The sequence below is a fragment of the Hyaena hyaena genome, unplaced genomic scaffold (assembly GCF_003009895.1).
Source record: "Hyaena hyaena isolate Hyena2069 unplaced genomic scaffold, ASM300989v1 scaffold_1022, whole genome shotgun sequence".
Lineage (NCBI taxonomy): Eukaryota > Metazoa > Chordata > Mammalia > Carnivora > Hyaenidae > Hyaena > Hyaena hyaena.
The window spans coordinates 160,492-185,920 of NW_024081656.1; the positions used below are offsets into that span (position 1 = coordinate 160,492).

The 25,429-nt window shown below is 41.6% G+C and overlaps 1 protein-coding gene across 1 annotated transcript in view; it reads left to right on the top strand.

The window, feature by feature from the left end:
• The window catches only part of CACNA2D3 (calcium voltage-gated channel auxiliary subunit alpha2delta 3), a gene marked incomplete at its 5' end in the record, with an annotated part of 605,771 nt that overhangs the window by 143,571 nt on the left and 436,771 nt on the right, over positions 1-25,429 (top strand). Inside the window, one exon of the mRNA XM_039221819.1 lies at positions 11,248-11,322. Coding sequence (XP_039077750.1) covers positions 11,248-11,322 — 75 coding nt within the window. The remainder of the gene's footprint in view (positions 1-11,247; positions 11,323-25,429) is intronic.

Genomic DNA, 25,429 nt, shown 5'->3' on the forward strand with positions numbered 1-25,429 from the left:
GCAGACGAGGCAGCGTGATGTGGTGAACAGAGTGTGGGCTTTGGAGTCGGGACTTAGTTTTGAATAGTCCTGTCCCCTACAGCGAGCTTCACATCTTGAGGCAGACCACACAAGTCTGAGCATCAGCCCATCAGCTGAAGCTTGATTAATCACATGACCCGCAGGGTTGCTGCTGGGACTACCTGAGCGGGGGCACAGGAGGCCACACCAATGGCAGGACATGAAAGAAGAGGCATTATTTGAAGAGCAGTGCAGACAGGCTCCAAGCATGCCCTTGCTGTGGTCTGTGTGGCTTCTCTAGGCTCCTGAGCAGATGTGTCATCATGGAACCCTATATCCGGGCAGCCTTCTGCATGGGCATGACGCCTACTTTTATTGGCGAGGCAGAGGGCACGGGTGTTTATATGGAAGCGGGATGGTGTGAATTAGTGCCCTGCCTGCATGCGTCTGATGAGACTGAGCAGGAAGGCACAACTGTGGGCCACTAGCTTCAGATTTTAAAAAGCCCTGTAGAAGAAAAGGAAGAGAAGGAGAACAAGAGATTTCATGGGAGAGGATTAGTCTTATTTATTTATTCAACTATACCCAGTGCCCAGGACAGTGCCTGGCAAATAGTAAGAGTGTAAATACTGCTGAAAGGATAATACCTGCAGCTGCCTCACCCACCTTATACCAGCCCTCTTGAGGGTCCCATATGGGGGATCTCATGGGATCTTCGTCCCAGCTCTGGGACATGGACAGAGAGGCACCAACAGGTAGAAGCTACCATCTTGGGGTGTGCACAGGCCCACTTGGTTAATGTCCAACTCTTGATTTTGGCTCAGGTCATGATCTCATGGTTCTTGAGTTTGAGCCCCACATTGGGCTCAAACTGTGCTGACAGTGTAGAGCCTGCTTGGGATTCTCTCTCTCCCTCTCTCTCCGCCCCCTGCCCCCACTCTCTCTCTCTTCCCATCCCCCACTTGCATGCATGTACAGGCTCTCTCTTTCTTAAATAAATTAATAATAACAATAGTGATAATAGTAAAAGAAGATACCAGCTAGAGGTCACACAGCCAGGAAAATTGGCCCAGTAAAAACCCAGAAACTGTGTGGTTTACCTCATCCTGCTTCCTGAGCAGAAGTGAAGAGATCCTAGTTGAGTGGCTCAGACATCTTGCTGTGAAACTCTATGGCCCCAAGGCACAGTTCTTTAAGGAAACTTCCAGACAGAACTTTGGGTTTCTAAATCCAGAAAAGTTACTCTGGTTAAGAGTCTTACTGTGAATATATAGATATAGCTTGATCCCCACACATCCTGAAGCATTTTCAAATAAGAAGCAGCTAATTTGGGAGTATCTTTCTTTAATTACTCATTACAGAAGTATCAGAAATTAGCATAATAAGACGTGCTAACTAATTACATTGTGGATCCTTTATCAGTCAGGATTTATTGTTCTGTTAACAAAATCAATTGATTGAAATAATCTCAGTAAGTTCATTAAGATATACAAACAGTGTCAACCCAGTAATGAAGACAGAGTGATTAAGATAATTAAAAGCAGACATGCTAGTTATTATAGAATAGTTAAGGGAAAAATTAATTTATTTTTTTTTACCCCAAATTGTCCCCTTATATAAAGAAACCCATTAGAGGTGCCATTAACCCTCGCTGTACATCTGAATTTAGTTTTCAACATAAATGATCAACTTCAGGACCATTTACATAATTATTTGGACGATTAGGAAGATACTCTGAACTTTTTTATTTGAAGCCTCTATAGTAAAATTGTGAATGCTGTCTCCCTAAAGGGTAAGAGAATGGATCAGTTTCATTAGTGAATTTATATTAAAAGCCCAGAGGTGATAAAAGGAACCACTAATTAACAGTAACTTTTACCCATTGATTGTTTTATTACAGGCAACATTGTAAACAGTTTAAACAATTCAGAAAAGTTCCTATTCTCTTGCTGTTTGCCACATATTCCAAGTGTTTCCATGTATATGAACATAGATAATTTTTCCACAGCAGTAGACTCCTATTTCCCAGAATGCTCAGCAACTTCTATGCTTTTATTGTACGCAAGTGTGTTTGAAGAGCAGGGCATCTCATCACCCTGTAGTTGACATTAATTATTTAACCAGCACCCCCACACACACACCCGATGCTGTTCTGGTCTCTTTGCTACTCAAGTGCTACAGAGAATGGGCTTGGATATGTATTGTTGTAGGGTTAGGTGTGCTTCTATTGAATAATCTGTGGAAGTGGAATTGCATACCAAAAGGTATGCACATACTTAGGTATTATAAGAATGTCCACTAAGTAGGGTATTATAGTGGTTACACACCTAGAAACTGTATAGGCATACCTTGGAGATATGGCAGGTTTGGGTCCAGACCACTGTAGTAAAGTGAATATCCCAATAAAGCGAAATAAATGTTTGGTTCCCCAGCACATATAAAAGTTATGTTTACACTATTAGTGTAGTCTGTAAGTATCCAATAGCCATTGTGTCTAAAAAACAATGTATATGCCTTAATTTAAAAATACTTCATTGCTAAAAAATTGCTGTCATCTGAGCTTTTAGTGATGATCCCAGTCACCATAACAAATATACTAATAATAAAATATAGTTTGAAATAGTACAAGAATTACCAAAATATGACAGAAAGACACAAAGTCAGCAAATGCTGTTGGAAAAATGGTGTTCTGCAGAAGGTTGCTACAAACCTTCAAAAGGTAACCTTGTAAAAAAATGCAACTCTGGGAAGCACACTAAAACAAGGTATGCCTATATGAGTCAGCTCCATCCTCTGTAACAAAATACCATACAGTGGCTAGCTTACACAACAGAAATATATTTTCTCATAGTTGTAGAGGCTGAAAAGTCAAAGATCAAAATCCAGTATGGTTTGGTTTCTGTGAGGCTTCCCTTCCTGGCTCATTGACAGCCAGTCAGCTTCTCACTGGGTATGCTCCCAGAGAGAGAGAGAAAGAGGGAGCCAGCTCTATCCTGTCTCCTCTTATACATGAAGACGCATCCTCATGACCTCACCTATCATGAAGCCACATCCTCATGACCTCACCTGGCCCTAAACAATCTCCCAAAGGCCCCATCTCCAAATACAACTAGATTGTGGGTTAAAGCTTCAACATGAAACTCTGTGTGTGGGGGTGGGGGGTGGGGACACAAACATTCAATCCATGATGACAACATTTTAAGAGATCTAAATAGGGAATTTGTAATTGGCAAATCTCCATTTTCATTCCCTTGAATTGTCTCTCTCATTCCTAAGTATGTTTCACCAATGTTGCCTTGCCACATCATGGTGGTGTTTTTTTCCTCCATTACCTTATGTTTCTACATTGGCAAAATTGCTCTAGTAAGAAGGTGTTTGTAGGTTTTCAGTTGGTTTAAAATGGTTACTTGTGGGGCGCCTGGGTGGCTCAGTTGGTTAAGCGTCCAACTTCTGCTCGGGTCATGATCTCACAGTTCGTGGGTTCGAGCCCCATGTCACGCTCTGTGTTGACAGCTAGCTCAGAGCCTGGGGCCTGTCTTCAAATTCTGTGTCTCCCTCTCTCTCTGACCCTCCCCTGCTCACGCTGTCTCTCTCTCTCTCTCTCTCTCTCTCTCTCTCTCTCTCTCAAAAATAAATAAAACTAAAAAAATTAAAAAAAATAAAAGAATAAAATGGTTACTTGCCTCCACCTAGAGGGAGACCCTGCTGCAGGCTCTTGAAAGTGCAGGACAATGGGAGGTTTGAAACTCCATCCAGAATGCCCTGCAGATCTGTTTGAGTGCCCTGTTCTTGCCGGCTGAATTCCATTTACAGGAGAGGACGTGATCATTTCACCCTTCATTACGCTGTCCACTTTCTCCTGCTGGTTGGGTAGATGTTTGAGGAGACATTTCAGAGTTGCAGAGAGAAAGTAAAGAACACATTCTTGTTTTTCAGTGTTGGAACCCCTTGTGCATCCCAGGTGTTTATTTATGCAGATCTATTTCATCTTTGCCACTTGGTTTTTAGTGCCCTAATAGGGGAAGGAGGGAAGAGATGTAAATAGTGGGAAAGCCTTTCCTTGGCCATTTCAGTCATGTTTGCATGTGTGCATGTTTGTATTAAGCTCATTGGCTAAGTGCATCTTATAGATTATACTGAAAAGCTTCCAATTCAGGCCTTTCCAGAGAATAAACCTGAAACAACAATGTTGGAAACTATTTTCAGCTTTCACAGGCAGGGTATTGCAAAATCTAAGACTGATGAACTAAATGGTTGAATTATAAGAGAATAGGAGAAACAGGAGAATGATTTTGTGCAGCCAAAGTTAAAATTTAAGGTCAAACCACTGGTGCATGAAGAGAGATGTCACTGACAAGAGAAAAGGCATATTTTTCTGATTTGCTTTGAAGTCTAACTACAAGCCATGCATTAAATTAACAATATTATCATAAAAATGGGGGTGCTAATTCTGTCCGATGCTGAAATTTGAAAAATGATTTTACAGAAGCCTAAGCCATGCATTAAATGAACATAGTATTAACTGGACTGATATTGTTAAATCAATTTAAATTCTTTCTGCAGCCTGTGTTTGTGCCAAGTTGAATAAAGAAGAGCACCATTTGTTAGTTCAACCCAGAACTTTCTGGTGCCCTGGTTTTAATTAGCAGAATTTTCTTTAGAACCGTTCTTCCAGTGCTTTGTCTGCTATGGGTTTGCTCTTTAAAGTAATCGATTCCGTATTAAGAGTATGAGGATGGTATTTTCTTTCAGTGCTCATTTGTTCTGTACTACTAATTATGTCCAGTTGTGTTTCAAATTACACAAGAATTCCTTCTAATGCAGAGGATCCCTGGGATGCCTGCACTGGTGAAAATATTGTGGGTTCATCTGCTTCATTACACAAATGCTACACATTTTCATTCAAAAGGTTATTTAATCAAAAGTGCACCCAATAAAACCATATAAATATTTAATGAAGTTCCAGCAATTCTACATCAGCTTCTTGCATTGCATGAGCATGCCAGCCTTGTAATTCTATGGTTCGGGGTGTGTGTGTGTGTGTGTGTGTGTGTGTGTGTGTGTGTACACGTGTGCGCGCGTGTGTATAACTTAGGATTCCCTAAAATGTACCCACTTACTTCGTTTACTTTTTATTTTTTGAAAGAGATGTTCTCTTTTTTGTTTGTTTTTTGTTGTTGTTGTTGTTGTTGTTCTGTGTCAATTTTTAACCCCCTAGGTTTGTGCCTCTTCTTTTCTCTCCATAATCTTCTCTATATCTTTGCTTTTCATCTCTTTGTTCTGATTATTTATTCTTTCAATAAATTCTACTGAGTGCTAAGAGTTAAGTATTAAGTACTAAGGCAGCCTTTGCAACTAAAGAAGGCAGTTTGTCCTTCCCTGTGGACCTTGAGGTTCGGTGTGTATGACTGCTGGGTATGGAGGCATCCAGGAAGCAGGTGTTCAGGGCAGAGTCGGGGCAGTGCCGTCTTTGAGGGGGCAGTGAGGGGAGCTAGGAGAGCCCAGAGCTGGGCAAGCCGGGACAGTGATGGCATCTTAGAAAAAAATGATGACTCAGGGAACAGTAAGGTGGCGGGGGGGGGGGGGGGGGGGGGGGGGGGGGGGGGGGGGGGGGGGGGGAGTTCCTGCAGGAGGTGGGGCAGGTGAAGAGAGTGCATAGGTGAGGAGGGGGGGGGGGGGGGGGGGATCGGGGGGGGGAGTTCCTGCAGGAGGTGGGGCAGGTGAAGAGAGTGCATAGGTGAGGAGGAAGTAGCTATTTGAAGGAGCTAGTCACTCCTCTCTCACTCTCAGGAAGTAGGGACCTGAAGGGCTGGGTCTGGTGGGATCACCTGAAAGGAGCTTATTTTCTGGACACATTGGAGAGGGGGAGCTGAATGTGGGAGGTGGAGTTGGTGGCTGGGGTGGGGCTTGGGGGAGTTGATGATAAAAAGAATGGGGCTAGATTGAGAGAGACAGGCAAGACCCAAGCCACACGAAGAATTGGAACTCCCTCTGGAGGCAGCAGAGGACATGGAGGGTCAGCTGCAGGGTGATGTATAGAGACATTCCCCTGAAGTGTTTTCTTCTTAATTAGGTCTCCCCTCATCCTCTTTTTTAGGCAGTTGATGGTCTTCTTCTGTTAGGCCTGGAAGCTCCATTGCTTTCATCCTTAAGCCCAGCTTCTGGCATGAAGGAAGGTTGAGTTCTCAGTATCATCCAGAGCCCAGAGTCAGCTGGTTTTCACTCTTGGGCTCTAGGCTTCGATTTACGTAAACCAACATGTGACACGATCCTAGAGCAGTGCCAAAACTTGTGTGAGCCTTGGTGAGCAAAATTCTTTGTTTTAGTTCCTTCTCCAGCACATTCTGGCCATTCGTTTAATGAAGCCAAAACCTTGCCTTTCCTATTTCAGATCAGCATTAAATTTCCCATTGAGGAATTTGCTGTCTCTTTAAAATGGTAGAGGCAGGGAATGCTTACAGGGATTGTGCAGAAGGAAGGAAAAGGCAGATGGTGACATGTCCTCACTTTCAGAGCCCACAGTTGTGTGGTTGGTGTGGGAGAAGGGGAGGGGCACTTCCCGAGAGGAAAGAAGAGCGGGTGGTAGTCTAACCCCCTGAAGAAGACCATGGGTTTACTTCAAGCCTGGTTTTGTTTTTTGGATGGACCATGGCAGCATCATAGATAAACACTTTTTATCATGAAAAAGAGAGACAACCATTGCCTTTGGATGTAATGAGTATATTCTTTCATGGATAAACGTAGGAAAAAGTGGTTCATGAGAACTCCACAATGATGTTCATGTGCAAATTAAGCCAGTGTTTTATGTCCCTGGCACCTAGCAGGTTAGTTCCTATTCAGTGAGCAAACAAAGGAGCAAAGGGCTCAGTGGCAGATGCCTTCCTGGTAGGGACTTTGGCAGTAAGCTGGCTGCACTGTCTTGAGTTCATGTCTACCAGAGACCCCAGTCACTGAGAGGGTTCAGAGTGTGACACGGAGCAGGATGGTGTGCAGCCATGCACCGTGGTGGTGTCTGTCTTGGCTATTTAGACAGTCACATGGGCCTATTGCTGCAGTAATCGTATCCAACAAATGCATCGTCCACGCTCTCCAGGGGATGTTGGAGCACATGACCCCTGTCCTCATCACCCCCTTCCTACTCAGCAAATGTTAGCTCCAGGTGGAGGCCACATTTGTTGGTCTTTCTCTCTAGGTAGCACACATGACACTCAGGTGTACATTTTCTTTCTTCCTTGTGCATGTGCATCCAGATGCCCTCCTCGTCTTTCTTATATGCTGAGTTCTGTGTTGACTCTTCACCCAGTTACCTCATTAGATCCTCATAGTAAGTTCATAGGGGAAATTCAGTTACAATTCCCATTTCCCCGATACAAACACTGAGACTGGGAGAGCTGAGAAGCCTTGGCCAAGGTCACCCAGCTGGTGTATGGCAGAGCCAGGATTTGAACTCAGGCCTGTCTGCCTCTGTTGCTTTAGCTCCACTTCTCTATGCTTGTGTGAATCAGACGAGGGGGGAGAAGGAAAGAAGGAAACAGACAGTGACCATGTGGCAGTCCTAGCTCTTTAAGGAGTGAAAATTCTTTGTCTGTCTTCTTATTGTGTAGTTGGTGAACTTGAGTGCCTCTCTAGGGTTCATTCCTAGCAGTGGGAGGGTGCAAAAGCACATGGTGGAAGAGAATTCTACCTGGTCAGTGATGATGGTGTGCACTGCATCCTTTTCTTTTTTAGATTGGTGATACCTGATTGTTTAAGTAGGGATGAAGGAGAGCTGTTTATCAGGCCATTGGATCTTAGGGCTGGAGGTGACCAGATCTTCAGTTGTGAATTGATTTGGCCATCCCACATCATTGTTTCACAAAGTAGAAATCTAGGGAACATCTATTGAACTGCAGAAACTGGAAGGTTTCCAAATGGAGAGCTACTGGGAGTGTGGAAGCATTTTCACATACAGGGCGTCCTTGGTGTTCCCCTAGGGAGAAGCAGTGGGTAGTGTGGTGAGCGTAGTGAGCATGCACAGCCGATGGGCCCCCTTGGCACAGCTGCCTGGTGTGCACCGTTGCCTCACATGGACGGCTGAGCCCAGCTCCCTTTGGTGATACAGACCAGATTGCTCAGCATAGCTTTATCCTGATGCAGTCAAGGGAAATTAGTCAACTGCAAGCTTGGATGATGCCACTAACAAGCTGGCGGGGGTTCAGAAGACCAGATTCTTCTGCTGTGGCCACGGCTCACACAGTGATGGCGAGCATGGTTTTGATTACTGCACACGTTCCTCCCTGATGAGGGCAAGAACATCTTGGTCTTCTTTACTTTCAAGCCCCCTCTGCAGTTCTGCAGTCCCCCACGTGTATGAGCCTTTACACCAGCCAAGCTGTTTCAGGTCCGTTGCCTCATTGGATCCTCACAGGAATCCCTGGAGGGTAGACAGAAGATGAATTAGCACCTTCTTATGCATACGAATCTGGGACCCGAGGTTCAGTGACTTTCCTGAGGCCACACAGGGAGCACATGGCAGAGACAGGATGTAGACCCAAGTGTCCTGACTCTCACCTCAGAGTATACAACCCTGGGAATCAATGTGGATGATGTGTATAGGCAGAATGTAGAGGAAGTTTAAATTTTACCCGGAAAATGCCCCTAGGAAGCTTGGGACTACAAGGTACAGGACACCTGAGCATATAGGCGTCTCATAATCTCATGGAAGAGGCGTGGAGCAGGGCTGCTGCAGGTTTGGTTTGACGCTTCAGCAGTGTCATCAAGGACCCACACTGGCTCCATCTTTCTAAGCTTTGCTCTCCATTCTTAATCTTGTCACCTTATTGTTGCAAAATGGCTGCTGCAACCCCACAATGGCATCCCAAGTGGGAAGGAAGGTAAGAAGGAAGACATTGGGTAGAGGAGAGTTTTCCTATAATGGCAGGAAGGAAAACTCATTGAAACTGCCCAGAAAATGACCCCTTATGTTTTGTTGGCTGGGAATGAATCACGGGACCACCTCTAGCTTTAAGACAGGCTGGGAAAGCATGCATTCAGCAGAGGGGCGTGGGATAGCTGTGATTGGCTAAGACTGGCTATGCTTCAGGCTTTAGGAATGGGCATCTTGTCACCCTCAACTAACTTAGCAAGGAAGGCAGAGGACAGGGCAATGGCTACTTTTTTCAGCAGCTGCCCCCATTACTCCATATGGAGTGAGAACATTAGAGAAGCTCTTCTTCAGGTTGGACTGTGAATTGCTTCCTGGATCCTTAGATGATCCATTTGTTGAATGAAAGTCATGCTCCCGTTTGTCTATGGCTAATTTCAGAATTGCATAAATGTGTTTTTTTTTCCCTCCATGCCTTCTCAGAGGAGATCTAAGCTCTACGACCATTGAGTGATAATTTTTCAAATGCTTTCCTGTGACTAAGAACCAAGATGAAAGAGGGAGCAAAAGTCAGACTGATAGAAAACACAGAGGCTTGGGGGCCAGAAAAGATAAATTAGTGGCTTTGAGGTCCTTAAGTGAGTGGCTGTGAGGTCAGACTACTTGGGTTTGAATTAGGACTCCACCCCTTGTATACTCCCCAGGGACTTTGGGCAAGTTGGCCATCCTAGCTGTGCCCCGGTTTCCCCATCTGTAAAGGGAGAGTGATTGGAAGGGCTTACCACATGAGGTTGAGGTGTGTCATGAATGTAGCCTATGCCGGGATGAAGTGAGGGGTCAGTAACAGTGAATTGCTCCTATCAGTATTATCACTGCTTCTGCTTGCGCTTAGCAAGCACCTCGGCACTGAAACAGGATGATCTCGGTCACTGTTGTAGCAACTGTACGTCCAGTCCTCTTCAGTCTGGCCCTGTGGCATGTCCAGGGCAGTGGGCCCAAGGTCATCTTTTTATTTCCCTCACTTCCCTGTGCATAGCCCTCCATGGTCCTCACTGTCCATACATGTAAAGTCCAAACCCCTCAGCCAGACTTCACTTGAGAGCTGGGCCTTTGACAGGTGGTTCTGGTTCCCTTCCTCTGGAGCTCTGGGCTGGGTTTTTGGTTACTGAAGTGGAAATGTGATGACACTCATTTGAACACATTGTTCTTGGGCACCTACTGTGGTGACCACAGATACCATGTGTGGGTCCACCCCTGTGGTTGTCACTGGGGGGTGTACTGAGGAACTGGATATGGACCCTGACAGTGTAACCCCACCTGTGGTGAGGGATCCAGGCACCAGACTGTTAGGATTTGTGAGTTTGTGGGAGAGGAGCCTCACCTACACCACAGGCTGCTTCCCAGAGGAGGCAGAAATGAGTTTATCCAGAGGATGAATGGGAGTCAGCTGGGAGATGCCAGAGCAAGGCTCTAGGCAGAGAGCTCTGCATGGGAAGAGAAGATGGGCTATCTCAGAGGACAGGAAGGAATTTAGGTCTGGCCAGTGCCAAGTTTCTAGGGAGGACTAATGAATGAATGAAGTTAGAAAGGTCAGCAGAGCCAAGTGTCCAGAGCCCTACCACACCCTGGGAAGGCTGATTTTCAGAGCAGTGGAAAGTGTGAATGGGGTTGGGAGGATGCAACACGATCTGATTTGTGTTTTAGAAGGACCCAGCCTAACCACAGGGCAGAGAATCATGCTTGATGAACGAAGTGAAGATAAGAGCACTCAAATTTCCATTCCCTGGTTGTGAGTTTGGACAAAAACAAATGGCCATATTCTGGGACAAAAAGTAATGGGAAGGTTAGCCTTGGCCTGTGTGGAAGGTGGTCTCACTGCTCATGAACAGTGCTCTGACCAATACCCACAGAGCTTCCCAGAGTGACCTGGGAATACCAAGGCCCTCTCCTCCTCCATTCTGTTGCCACTCATGTGTGACCCACACCTGGGTCCTTTAGCTCCATAAAACCAAAGATGGGAGCTGAAGTGATATCCACCCTAGCCCGGGGTGCTCCTTAGATCCCACCTGGATCATGCACTGTCAGCCTTGACCACAGAGCCCCAGTGTTTGGAGCCACTCCTGAAGGACTGTCAGTTAACTGCATACACCCTGAACACTGCCATATATCAGCACATGCTCTAGAACTTTCTCCCTCAAACAAGAAAAGAATATTCGGCACCTAAGCTCAGTTTTATATAGGGGCACCGATTGAGAAAGTCACCTTTATGAATGAATTGAGCCTCTAGTTATGTTGCTTTTTTGTTTGTTGACATGTATCCTTAAATCATTTGGTACCACTCAAATGATTAATTGTGTTCTCTTGGCTATTTCATCTCTTTGCAGTATAATGAGGAGCTTCACTACGTGGAACCTTGCCTGAATGGGACGCTGGTGCAAGCTGACAGGACAAACAAGGAGGTAGGTCTGCAGCTGGGCAGGTGCAGCAGGGGTCATGGCGCCGCCTCGTCTCCCTCACAGTGGTCGCTGACAGTAATCTGTTCTAATTTTTAGGAACTCATTAAATACATTGCCTTTTCTTGGGGGCCTTGGAACCCCAATACATAGAACATTTATGAAAAGGCACAAATAAAATCATGGCAATAAAAAAATTACATTGAGTTCAGATACCATTGAAAGAATATAGCTTTTGCTGAGATTTCAAAGAAAATTGAACCACTTGTTAAATCTGTTGTTGCTCTTACTACAGTTGATTAAATAATCACTGGGGCATCCATGGGGGTAACTTGCCTCCCAGGTTAGAAGGGAAGCTTTATGAGGACAGGACTGATGTCTGCTCACTGCTGTATGTTCAGTGCTCTGAGCATTGGAATAAATGAAAGACATGTTAAAGGAGGACTTAGGAAAGGGGTGAAAGTTTCTCTTCCCATTGAGGCATTCTAGGAAACTGCCCAGAATAGATTTCTATAAAATAAATCCTTTTCCTCCTTAGCCATCTTTATATTTATGAGGACAAACCACTATAGCTACTTCCATAGCACCCTCTGCAGGGACAGGTGACAATTTAGGTCAAAGGTGTAGCTGTGGCTGCAACAATATCACACCTCCTGGGATGCACAGCTGCCATTACTCATGATGTTTTGTTGTGTCTGCCATGAAGGGCTGCCCCTCTCCTGGAAAGCAGATTCCCATGGTGTGGCTCAGAGCACTGCCAGGATAGGTTTCTCTGAGGCACTGGGCCTGTGCTGGGGAGACCCCTCCTGGCTTAAGTGGGCAGTGAGTGGCATTGGTACCATCTCAGGTGCAGGTGATAGAAGCATTTGGTTGGAGATTTCTGAGGGAGTGAACAACAGAGGATTAGGAGAGATTCATTCCAGCTAGAACACAGAGTAAGAACAAAAAATTTTACCAGAATTAATACCCAGGCTTCAATTTGAGGGGCACGAAAAACTGTAATAAGCTTTATGTTTGGAGGGTGGAAGAAGTACATTTAGCTCAAAGAGCAGGCATATCTAGGGAATGTTTGTTCATGGTCATTTTGTAGGGAAGGAATGACTTAAACCTACAGCCAAATTTTCCTAGGGACATTCTCCTTGTTGACCATTGCCTGGGTCTATATTCTACCCTATTCCCAATATTATAGCATTGAAATATCCTTCAGAGCCTCAGGTAGGTGTCCAGTGATGGTGCCTGCAACATTAAATAGAAAAGATGCTCGAGGCGCCTGAGTGGCTCAGTCGGTTGAATGTCCAGCTCTTGTTTTCGGCTCAGGTCATGATCCCAGAGTAGTGGGATCGAGCCTGCATCGGGCTCCATGCTGTTCGGAGCCTGCTCAAGATTCTTTCTCTTTCCCTCTGCTCCCCCTTCTCTAAAATAAATAAAATGAAAAAAAATTTTAGAAAAGATGCCTAAAATGGTCAAGGCCTCCCTTCAGATTGCTTCCCAAATAAGGAGCAGTATGATATCTGGATATATGAAGTCTTATGAAAGAAAAAAAAAATGTTAGAGAAATCAGGCTAATCATTTATTTAAAATTGCCTTTGGAAATGTATGGATATTAAAGGTTGGAACTGTGTTGAATATGAAAATTTACCTAGACATCTGATTCTGCCAATGTGGAATAGCCACATTCCAATCAGATTCTCCCCTTACAACTAAAAAACCCTGGATGTAACCCAGGGTTACGAAGTATAGGAAGGCTCTGTAAGGTGAAAAAGGAAGATGAGCTTCCTGGACGTAAAGGCTTGAGCTGATTTCCCTGGGTTTCCTTGTTGATTGCCACCATATGTGTACATGGAGCACTCCAGGAGCCTCCCTTTTGTACCTACAATAGGTAGAGACCAAAAAAAAAAATAATAATAATAATAAAAGAATCCAAGAAAAGCCTGTTCCTTCTAGCCTAACAACTAGGAAAGAGGTAGCCTCACAACAGAAAACCTTGACAATACCTTTCCTACTCCAGACAAACACCAGTGGAACAACGGTAGACCAACTCTCCACCATTTCAGCAGAGCTCGATGAGAAACTGACCTTCCACCTCACCCACATCCACTTGGCCCTTGGGCTACACCTCAACACACAGACTGGCTGCTAGGAAAAAGATGATATAGCATCCAGATTCTTGTAATAAAAAACCTAAAATTCCCAGAAAGCAATAGAAAACCCCTTGTCATTCCCCAAACCAGGAAAATCACAACACAAATGAGAAGAGACCATCAACAGAAGCCAATATTGACATGAATCAGATGTTGAAATTATAAAATTGTTTCAACAAGCAATTAGGAATTCTCTTGAAACAAATGAGAAAAAAAATACAAAATCTCAGCAAAGAAAGAGAAGTTATTAAACAGGACCAAATGGAAATTATAGAACTGAAAAATACAGGCACCAAAATAGAAAGCTCACTGGACCAGCTCAATAGTAGAGTGGAGATGACAGAAGATAAAATCAGTAAACTTCAGGACAATCAATAGAAATTACCCAATTTGAACAGCCGAGAGAAAATAAACTGGAAGAAAATGAACAGAGTCTCAGGGGTGCCTCAGCACGTGTGGGGTGATAACAGAAGAGCCAACATTCATAGCACGTCAGTCCTAGGAGAGCAGAGGGAGAGTAGCACTAGATACTTTGGCTGCAAACCTCCTAGAATGAGTGAAAGGCATAAACAGACCTATTCAAGAGGCTGAGTAGATTCCAAATAGGATAAACCCAAGTCACTCCATGGCAGGGCACGTCATAAATATAATTAGACCAAGGGAAAAGAAATAACTTGATAGCCACAAGAAAAGGGGCACATTGCTTAGATTACCTATTTGTATGACAGCTGACTTCTCATATGAAATCATGGAAGCCAGAAGGAAGTGGCATGGCATCTTTTAAGTATTCAACAAAAACAATGATCAATCCAGGATTCTGTATTCAGTGAAAATGTCTTTTATGAATGAAGGGAAATGAAGACATATTCAAGTGAAAGAAAACTATGAAATACCAGCAAACCTACCCAGAAAAAAATGGCTAGAAAAGTTACCTTAATAGAAGGGAAATAACAGAACGAGGCTTGAATCTTCAAAAAGGACAGAATATTGGAATGGGTAAAAGTAGGAATAAGTATAACAGAGTATCCTAATTATCAAGAGATAATATTAAGTCATATTTAATAATTGAAGCCGAAATTATAGCATCATGTGATGTAGAGGCTGCTGTTCCTGAGGAAACACTTAAGCCAATTTTATTTTAAAAGTATGGGGGGTAAAAGGACCTAATTAGAAATAAGATTTCTACATCTTGCTGGAAGTGATAAATGCTGATACCAATAGACGGTGATACATTACATATTTATATTACAGCACCCAGAGCCATTAAGAAAACAATGAAAAGAGGTATACATGTATCCCCCACTTTTTGAAGGTTCACTTTACACCATTTTGCTTTTATAAAAGACCTACATTGACACCCATTTTTGCTAACTGAAAGACATCCAAAGAGGATTTTCACTTTTATGAAAAAAGACAAAAAGCAAAAATAGCACCCAGCACTTGTTTTGCTGTGAGTTATTACAGAGGCCAGGTGCACCCTGAACAGTGAGAACAGCCCTGCCAAGCTCTTTTCCCCAGGAATCACACTGCAGCTTAGCATGAAGCCTCCAGCACTTTGAACTGTGTCTGTGAGCATCTGTGCTTTATCTCCATTTATTCTGTGCGTCCCTTAGCGATGTGTCTTAAGGTATCAGAAAAACCTAAGAGATTGTTTATGGGTCTGGGAACACTCAAAAAAATTTTCCATATAAATTATTGGTAATTTCTCTTTTTCTTTACACCATTTCAGCTTATGACAAGTTTCATAGGAATGTTCTACTTTTGGATAGAAAGGGAAATGTACTTAAAAAGCAACTCCTAGGAATGTAAAAAATAAGACACACCAGAAAAAGGATGAATTGACAGACTTAAGCCCTGCCATATCACTAATTATCTTAAATGTAAATGGTCTGAGCACACCGATTAAAAGACAGAGATTGGCAAGTGGATTAAAACAAAAGGTCTAATCATATGCAGAGTACTAGAATTAAGCTTGAAATACAGCGACATAGATATGTTGAAAGTATGTCTGTGTTGAAAGGATGGGGAAAGATATACCATGCGAATATTAATTAAAAAAAAAAGAAATGGTTCTATCAAAATCAGATAGAGCCATCTTCAAAACAAAGAAAATTACTATTAGTAGACACCAAGAAGAACATACATAATAATAAAAGAACCAATCCACCAGGAAGACATAACAATGCTAAATGTGTTTGGACCAGACTACGGAGTTTAAGAATACATGAAGCAAAAACTAATAGAACTGAGAGTAGAAATAGATAAACCTACAATTATAGTTGGGGACCTGTACACTTCACAGTCAGTAACTAATAGACTACTGCAAAGAAAGTCAGCAAGGATATAGAAGAACTGAATAACTGATAAGATCTAAATAACATTTATAGAACACTCTATCCAACAACAGCAGAATACACATTCTTTTCAGGCACTCATGGAACGTTCACCAAGAAAACACATTCAGGGTCAAAATACAAGCCTTAGTAAGTTTAACAGGGTTGAAGTCATATAGAGCATGGTTTCTGTTGGTAATAGAACCAAGCTAGAAATCAATAGCAGAAAGATGACAGAAAAATCTCCAAACACTTAGAAATTAAGTATACTACTAAATAATCCATGGGCCAAGTAGAGGTCTTGAAGGAAATTTAAAAAATATAAAACCAAATGAAAATGAAAAGACAATGTATCAAAATATGTGGCACAAAGCAATCAAGGGATGAGATGGAAAGTTATAGCACTATATCCTTATATTAAAGAGAGGAAAGCCTCAAATTAATAACCTAACTTCATACCACTAGAAATTAGAAAAAGGGACCAAACTAAACCCATAACAAACAGAAGGAAGGAAATAATAAAGAGCAAAAACCAGTTAAATTGAAACAGTAAAACCACAGAGACAAATCAATGACACCAATATCCAGTTCTTCAAAAGAAAAAAAATTAATCTCTAGAAAGACTGACATAAATAAAAGGAGGGAAGTCACAAATCACCAACATTAGGCATAAAATGGGGAATATCACGACAGAGCTGCAGTCATTAAAAGGTTAATAAGGGAATATTACAAACAACTTTACACTCATGATTTTGACAACTTAGAAGACATGAACCAAATCCTTAAAACTAAAAGCTACTAACATCCAACCAAGATGTAATAAATAATCTGAATAATCCTATAAACTATTAAATAAATTTAATTCATAATTTAAAAGTTCCAAAGAGAAATCTCAGGTCCTAGACCATTTCACTGGAAAACTCTACTAAACATTTTAAAGAATTACTATGAATTTTACAGAATCTCCTCCAGAAAATAGAAGAGGAGGGAAATCCCCCTAGCTAATTTTATGAGGCTAGTATTTCTCTGGTAAACCAGACAAAAATGGTACAGAAAAAGAAACCTATAGTTACCTTCCAGGGGAGACACCATGATGAGAAAAAGAAACCTATCTACCATAACCCTCATGAACTTAACAGCAAGAGTCCTCAACATTTTAGCACATCAAATCCAACTATATATATCTATACCTATAGAATAATATACCACCACCAAGTAGAATTAATTCTAGATATTCAAGGCTGGCTTGACCTCAGTGTTAATCAATGTAATTCACCATATAAGCAGGCTAAAGATGGAAAATCATATGATCGTAGCAATTGACTCAGAAAGAGCCTTTGATAAAATCCAACACACATTCATGGTTAAAAAACAGAACAACACAAAACAAAAATCTCTCATCAAAATAGGAACAGAGGTAACTTCCTCAAATTGGATAGAACATCTATAAAAACCTATAGCTCATACCAGACTTAGCAGTAAAGGTTTGAAAGCCTTTTCTCTTGCAGTTGGTAACATGTAAGCATGTCTACACTCACCATCTTTCTCAACATAGGGTTGTAAGTTCTAGCCAGTACAATAAAACTAGGAAAAGAAAAAAACAAAACAAAACAGGATACAGTTCTGAAAAGAAGAAATTAAACTCCCTGTTTTCATATGACATGGTTGTATATGGAGAAAATTCCGTACACTTTTCCAAAAAGACAAAACCTGAACTAATAAATGAGTTAGGCAAAGTTACATATACAAGATCAACACCCAAAAACCAATCCCATTCCTATATTCTAACAATAAACATATGGAAACTGAAATTTAGAAACCAATGCCAATTACAATTCTTCCAAAGAAGTAAACTTTAAAAAGCAAACAAACAAACAAACATGTACAGGTTCTGTGTGATGAAAATTACAAAATGATCATGAAAGAAATCAAAGAAGGTCTAATTAAATAATGGAAAGACTTACCATGTTCATGAATAGAAAGACTCAATATAGTAAAAATGTTAGGTCTTTTCTAATTGATCTGTAAGTTGAATGCAATTGCTGTCAATTCCAGAAAGGTTTTTGTAGACATAGACAAGGGTATTTTAAATTTTACATATGCACAGGACCTCAAATTGTAAAACCCTCATGAAAAGAACAAAAGTAGAAAGAATCAATTTACCCTATATTGAGGCCTATTATATAGTTACAACAATCATGACAGTGTGGTGTTGATGAAGGAGTAAGCCTATAGATCAGTGGAATAGAAGAAAGAACACAGAAATATATCCACACAAATATGCACAATTGATTTCTGACAATGGTGCAAAAACAATTGAGTGGCAAAAGAATACCCTTTTCAATAAGTAGTGCTGGAGCAGTTGAATATCCATAAACAAAAAATGTATAAATAGAAAACAAACAAAAAAACTTAACCTTGATCCAAACCTCCCCGCTTTAACAAAATTTAACTACAATAGATCAAAGACTTAACTGTAAAGTGAACGATTTTGACACTGTTTAAAAAACATAGGAGAAAATCTTTAGAACCTCTTGATAGCAAAAGTACAATCCATAAAAGAAAAGTTTGGTAAAATAGATCTCTCTCATTAAAATTAGAAGAAAAAAAAAAACCTTTTGCTATGCGAAAGACCCTGATGAAAGGATAAATGTGGCTTGTAAATATCTTCTTTCCAGTTGTATTTGCAAGCCACATATCTAATAAAGAACAAGTATATAGAGAATATATAAATAACTCAAAGTCAACAGTAAGAAGAAACAATCTGATTAGAAAATGGTCAAAAGACATGAAGAGACATTTTACTGAAGAGGGTAGACAGATGGCAAGTAAGTACATGCAAATATATTCAAAACAATTAGCTGGAGAAATGCAGATTAAAACCCCAATGAGACATCACTACACACCTATCAGAATGGCTAGGATAAAAAAAAATTTTTTTAATTTAAAAAATTAAAAAATGGGGGCACCTGGGTGGCTTAGTTGGTTAAGCATCCGACTTTGGCTCAGGTCATAATCTCAAAGTTCATGGGTTCTAGCCCCGCGTCGAGCTCTGTGCTGACAGCTCAGAGCCTGGAGTCTGTCTTCGGATTCTGTATCTCCCTCTCTCTCTGACCCTCCCCTGCTCACGCTGTCTCTCTCTCTCTCTCTCAAAAACAAACAAAAAATAACAACCACAAAAAACATTAAAAAATAAAAACCACAAAAAGTCAGGATGTGGAAAAACTGGGCTGATGGTAATGTAAAATAGTATAGCCATTCTCAGGGTACGTTGGTGGCTCAGTAGGGTGAGCATCTGACTCTTGATTACCGCTCAGGTCATTATCTTACAGTTTCTGAATTCGAGCCCTGCATCAGGCTCTGCACTGACAGCAGGGAGCCTGCTTGGGTTCTCTGTCTCCCTCTCTCTCTGTCTCTGTCTCTCTCTCAAAACAAATAAACAAACATTTAAAACAAAAAATGGCATAGCCATTCTGGAAAACATTTGACAGATTCTCATAAAAACTATACATGCAATTATTTTGTGTTCCAGCAATCACACTCTTGGGCATTTATCTTGGACAAATGAAAACTTATATTCATGCAAAAACCTGTGTGCAAGAAATCATAGCAGCTTTTTTTCTTAATATCTCCAAACTGGAAACAACCCAGATATCCTTCAGGAGGTGAATGGTTAAACAAACTAATATATCCATGCCACAGAACACAGAACAGTATTTGGCATTGAGAGAGAGAGAGAGAGAGAGAGAGAGAGAGAGAGAGAGAGAGAGAATGAGAACGAGTAATATACACAGTACCTTGAATGAGTCTTTGAATCTTTGGGGAATTATCTTGAGTTAAAAAAAAAAAAAAGCCAATCCCCAAATAATATATCCTGCATGATTCCATTTGTATACCATTCTTAAAACAACCCAAGTATAGAAATGGAGAGTAGAAGTGGCCAGAGGTTAGAGGTGGGAGCAGGGGGAGGTGAAGGCTTATAAAAGGGCAGCTGGAGGGATCTTTGTTGTAGCATAAGTATTCTGTAACCTGACTGCCTCAGTGGTAATGTTCTGTAGTTTTGCAACGTGTAATTGGAGAACACTGGGTAAAGGATATATGGTATCTCTCTGTGTTATTTCTGACAACATGTGGATCTATAATTACCTTAAAATGAAAGCTTAATTTAAAAATAACCTACAGTATCTGAGGAGATATTTAAAAGGGGCTTTATCAAATCAGCATGAATCCATTGTGTTAGGTTGCTTTATTTATCTTTTAAAAAGGACTGATTTTCTGGTAGCAAGAGGTTTCAATGTTTTTATCTTCTGGGCTTTTTTACTTGGAGAAAATATCAGAAGACAAAGCATTTATTTCATTGAAATATTGGGATATTTTAAAATAAAGGTGTCCTCCTTTGGCGAATTTGAACCAATTTCCATTTTTACCATCAAACTGATGTTAGGCCGTTGTGCATTCAAGACTCGGTGTCATGTGATAAAGACTATCAAATTCATATAAAGCACAATGAGAATTTGCATCAGTTCATCTAACTGCAGTGTCCTGGGGTGGAAAGCGTATATACCCATTGCACCTTAAACATGATGTCAGGAGTCACACCCGCCTCCCTGGCTGCCTCCCCTGTGTCTTCTGTGGACTCTGATGGATTCTGTTAGGCCTGATGCCCATTCTGGATCCATAATTGCATCTGCAGAGCATGGAGCAGCCCAGTCAGCAGCCTGGTCCAGGCCTGTGTAACTGTAGCTAGAAGGCAGGCCTTTGTTGGACAGATCTGCTTAGTGTTCCAGAAGGAAAAGACTGGGGTAACCAGGCCAGTACCTGTGAGCTGCATGCTCAGTGGAAGCATGCATACATATGTGAATGAATGAATGAATAGATGAGCCACTGGGAGAGGATTCTCACTGAAAATCAAATTTTCTATTTGTTTCAGTAGGAGATCCACAAAACATTAAAAACAAAAGCGTGAAGCTCATTCCCTTTTAAGATAACTAGCACAATTTGCATTAGATAGTGGGTGAAGTTACCGGATTCTAGATTGGCAGTCCTCATTTGTTTAGACCAAATCCCTTGAGTGGCACTTGGAAGCCATTCTCTCACATTGTGTGTGAAATGGGGATGGGAGATTATAACCTTCTGTATAAACCTGTGTGGAACTGGCAGTGCATATGGTGTTGCTGGCCTTCTATCCTCTGTGCTCAGTTATTCTGACTGCAGTGGCCAGATCCTTGGCAACACGTCATCCTTCACTCAGAATGTCCGTGTGTGTCCTGACAAGTTCTCATGACAGCCAAGCAACTGAAATCCTTTCCTACCCGTACCTTTTCATCCCGTGACTGTTTCCTTGGTGGCCACTGTAATGTGACTTCCAGCTAATGAAAGGGCTTCGGGATAGTGACATCAGGGATTATTATGTCATGTACCTTTAGTTCAGTGATATCAAGCTCTGATTTTATAGCATAATATGCTGGTGATATCTTGAAAAGTCAGCGCTAGATGATTTTAAGCAAAACAGTATTTGATAAAGTTCATTTAAAATTTTCTGAAAGAGGATAATATCCTAGTGAGTCTTGAAATAGAAGAGAGGTTAGGGTAAAAATGCTGGCCTTGGTCAAACTAAATTCACAGACTTCCTGTGATTTTGCTTGAAATAGCCTATGACACATCTACCCTGAACAAGTGATCTTCAGATTCTCAGCTTTTGTTTTTGTCTTTTAAAGGTATTGTTTACTGTGGAGAGAATTTTGCTTTGTTGCTTTATGTACCGGTTACTGACTTTTTTTTTTCTTTAAGGAGAAAGGAACCATGACAAATTGGATGAGCCTGGAGCTCAAATATAGAATTCAAATGAGTAAGCTCTCATCCTAATCTACTTCAGACCTTCTGAACCATTCATCAGACCCAAAAATGAACCTCCTGTGGGCTCTCGGGGGGGGGAAGGAGGAAGGAGAGTGGTATGGTCTTTCTCTGGTTTTATAATGAAGATGTTCTGAAATCCACTGAATTTCATGGCTCTGTTTAAGATTCTTGTGCAAATATTTGTTGCAAAATCAACCCATCTTAGAAACCCATGTAACTCTCATCTTCTTTGGCAGTTTTGATCTTTTCCTGTGGGATCAAGAGACATTGAACCTCTGTGCACTGACAAAAGTAGGCATCAGAATTACTGAATTTTCCCCAGTACTGTTGTTTTCTAGCCTGTAGTCAGTTGAAAGAGGCACCCGAGATTTTAAATCTTGCCCCCATGGCTTTATGGCCCTCCAGTGCATGTGCCAGTGATATGGGAGTGAGAGATATGTCTTGAGCTATAAGCAGAAAGTAGCCCTCTGCATGTCACTGAGTGGTGGCTGCCCCCACACCAAGAGAGACCATGTTTGCAGAGGGAACAAATACCAACCCACTTTCATTCAACTCAGAACTAATAAAAGGTAATGTGAATTGTGTCATGAGTACTTTAAAAATAACTTACATAGAGAAAAGTTGGGAACAACTTAAATGTAAAGAAATTCTTCTAGACCCAATATAACTTCACACAATGAAGTTTTAAATAAGAATGAGGTATGTTTATGCATATTACTATGAAAGAGTAACAGCGTGTACACTTAGATTAACAATAGGCATCATGTTCTAGAGCAGATTTCTAGAACTTATTCATCTTACATGACTAAAACTTTATACCCATTGAATAGCAAATGTATTTGCTGAGCCCCTTTTGCACTCATAAATAAAATATTTTTTTAATAATTAGTTCTCTATTCCTGAAATTAGTGCAGATGTTTTACCAAAAAAGTATTTCTGTAGGACTGTAAATACGAGTCCAATTATCTTCCTGTGGTTGTGAGAATGTCCTTTTTTGCTAATTTCTTGATAGATTTTTCTGTTTGAAAATGGACTGATTTCTGCTTATCAAGGTCAAGAGATAATAGCCATATTTTAAATCCATATTACCCTATAGGTTTACATGAATTAGAATATTGCTACTAGTTTTCCAAATTCCTTGTGTAGTAGCTCTGTAAACTTATGAAAATGGTGATCTAGGGCCTGTTTCCATGGGAGACACATCCTAGAAGTAATGCTCAATTATTCTCTCCTATATGTTTTCTTATATATTTAGATAAAATTCACTTGTTTGAAAGTAACCAAACTATTGCTACATAGTTTGAGTTAAAACCATTAATTTAGTACAAAAATTTTTTTGTTAATCTCCACTGCAGTATAGTGTGCTGATTATGAGTTCTATATCAGTCTAGATCAGGGGTCAGCAAATGTTTTTGTTAAGGGCCAGATAATAAATATTTTAGGCTTTGTGGGCCACATGGGCTCTGCTATAACTACTTGACATTGACATTGTGGCATGAAAGCAGCCATAGGCAATACATAAACAGATGGGCAAGGCTGTGTTCCAATAAAACTTTATTTACAAAAATTGGCACAGGTTCATATGGTCCATGGGCTGATTGTTGGTCTAGATTGTGGACAAGACTAGAAGAAGTCTGTTACTAAATAAAGAACATATATTACGTCAGGTTAAAATCTTTCAGAAAGGGCCACATGGAAATTGGTGGTTGAGAGCTAGAGTAGACTGTGTCATATTCCTTTACTCCTCTCATTTAACTTTTACGTTAAATGAGGGGTTGAGTCAATCTGAACCTTGGACTGAATTTTTACTTTGAATAGATTGGCAAGTCACTGATTTCTATTGTTTGGTTCTGTGTGAGCTGAGAACTATTTAACTTAAGGGCAAGAAAACATGGATATATGTTGTAAATAGTGGTGGATATAAAAAATAATAACATCAGTAATACAGTATTTTACAATTCAGAAATTCTTCTCTTTTGATTCTCATTGTTATTACCTTTGTTATTCTCAACATACACATCTGGAGCCATGGGATCAAATGCATATAGTCAGCTGAACGGGCAGAGAAATGGTAGAAGGAGATGCAGAGAGAGTGTGAATGGTTCGCACAGGTACACACAATCAGTGTGTGCAGAATCCATCACCAGTACCCATCTTATGTTCCCGATCCTTCTACTACCCTCACTACCTGAGCAGGTAGGGTTATCTTTCTCACATGGTTCAACACTACTTCATTCTGCCACAGTCTTGCTGTGTAGAGAAAGCCCAATTCAGATTTAGGTTTTAAAAGAATGCCATTGAATGCGACGTGTTGGGAGTTTCTGTGTGATAAGCTATCCTTATGCAGCTGTGGTGTCCGCCCTGATAGAAAGAGCTGAACCACATGTCTGCCTGAAGTATAAAGCAGTATAATCCAGAAGTTTGTTCATCATTTTTCTCTCCTCATGTGGAAATTCATGGAGTTCTTTATCTTGAACTTCTCTGTGGCTACAAATGGCAGGTCTGCTGCAGGCTGTGTGTGTGTGTGTGTGTGTGTGTGTGTGTGTGTGTGTGTGAGAGAGAGAGAGAGAGAGAGCACGCGTATGCACATGTGAGTGTGCTCTGCACACAGCTCTTGGTTCCATGACTCAGTTAAGGAGTTGACTGTTGAAGTAAAATGGTGTCCTGTGATTGCTTGGGAGTGAGCTGGTGGTTGTGCTCCTGACATTTCCCCCAGTCCCCAGCCAGGAAACACTAGGGAGACCACCTTTTATAAACTCTGTCCTCTATTCCCAATGCTTTCACTGGCCATGCCTTGCTTTGTCTGGTGACAGCTGTTTGGGCCCCAGTAGCCTTGCCCATGTTTTATTTCAGAATCCCATTAAACACATAGACAGCCCTCTTCTGGAGGCTTCTTCTCTGGTGCCCTGTCTTGATATTTCAAGTTCTGTGGGTCTTTGGGGTAGCATAAATAAAAACGATCAAACCCTGAGACCCCAGGGGGTAGTTTCCCAGATACACTCAGATATCTTATCATAAATGTGTACACCTCATTTACTCAAAGAACACAGATCTGTTCGCTTCTTAGACTACAGTGGGAGAACAAAGCTACTTACCCTATATGGGACCCCTTCAACCCTCAGACACTGTTGACTCTTACACAGTTTTAGCCAATTTGAATGGTAGGCGACATTGAAGGGAAAGCAGTTGGGTGGGGAGGGCAGGGCCAGCAGAACTATCTGGAGACACTTCTCTCTTTCAGCATTCCCCATCCCAGGTGTGGCTTCTGCTTTTATCCACATGCCCAAAACATAAACCTCCAAACTCCCCACTGGGTCCCTTCCTCAGAGTCTCCAAACTCCACACTGATTCTTCCTCCCCAAGTCTCTGCTCGCCCCCACACCTCTGCTCCAGATGTCTGCCTCCTGGTCCCAGCCCCCATCATTGCTGTCTTCCCCTGCATCCCAGAAGTGGCCTCCATACAGAGTTCCCTCCCTGAGGTCCTCCCCACAGCACACCTGCTTCTGCACTGGAAGCAGAAGGGCCTGGCCATGCAGCAGAACTGCTCTGCACCTTCTCTGCTTACCTTCCTTCATGGCCTCCCTGTTGTTCTTGGGATAAGGGCAGACTTCCTACTGATAACCACGGGGGTGGGAGTGGGGGAAACGGGGCGGTTGGGGATGCTTCCCTTAGTATTAAGTGCCAGATAGTAGATATTTGTATGTAACTACTGTCAAGGTCTGACTGGCAAGAAGCATCCCAACTTGGATGATTGTGTTATTAGGTCCCTCCTTATCGAGTCTT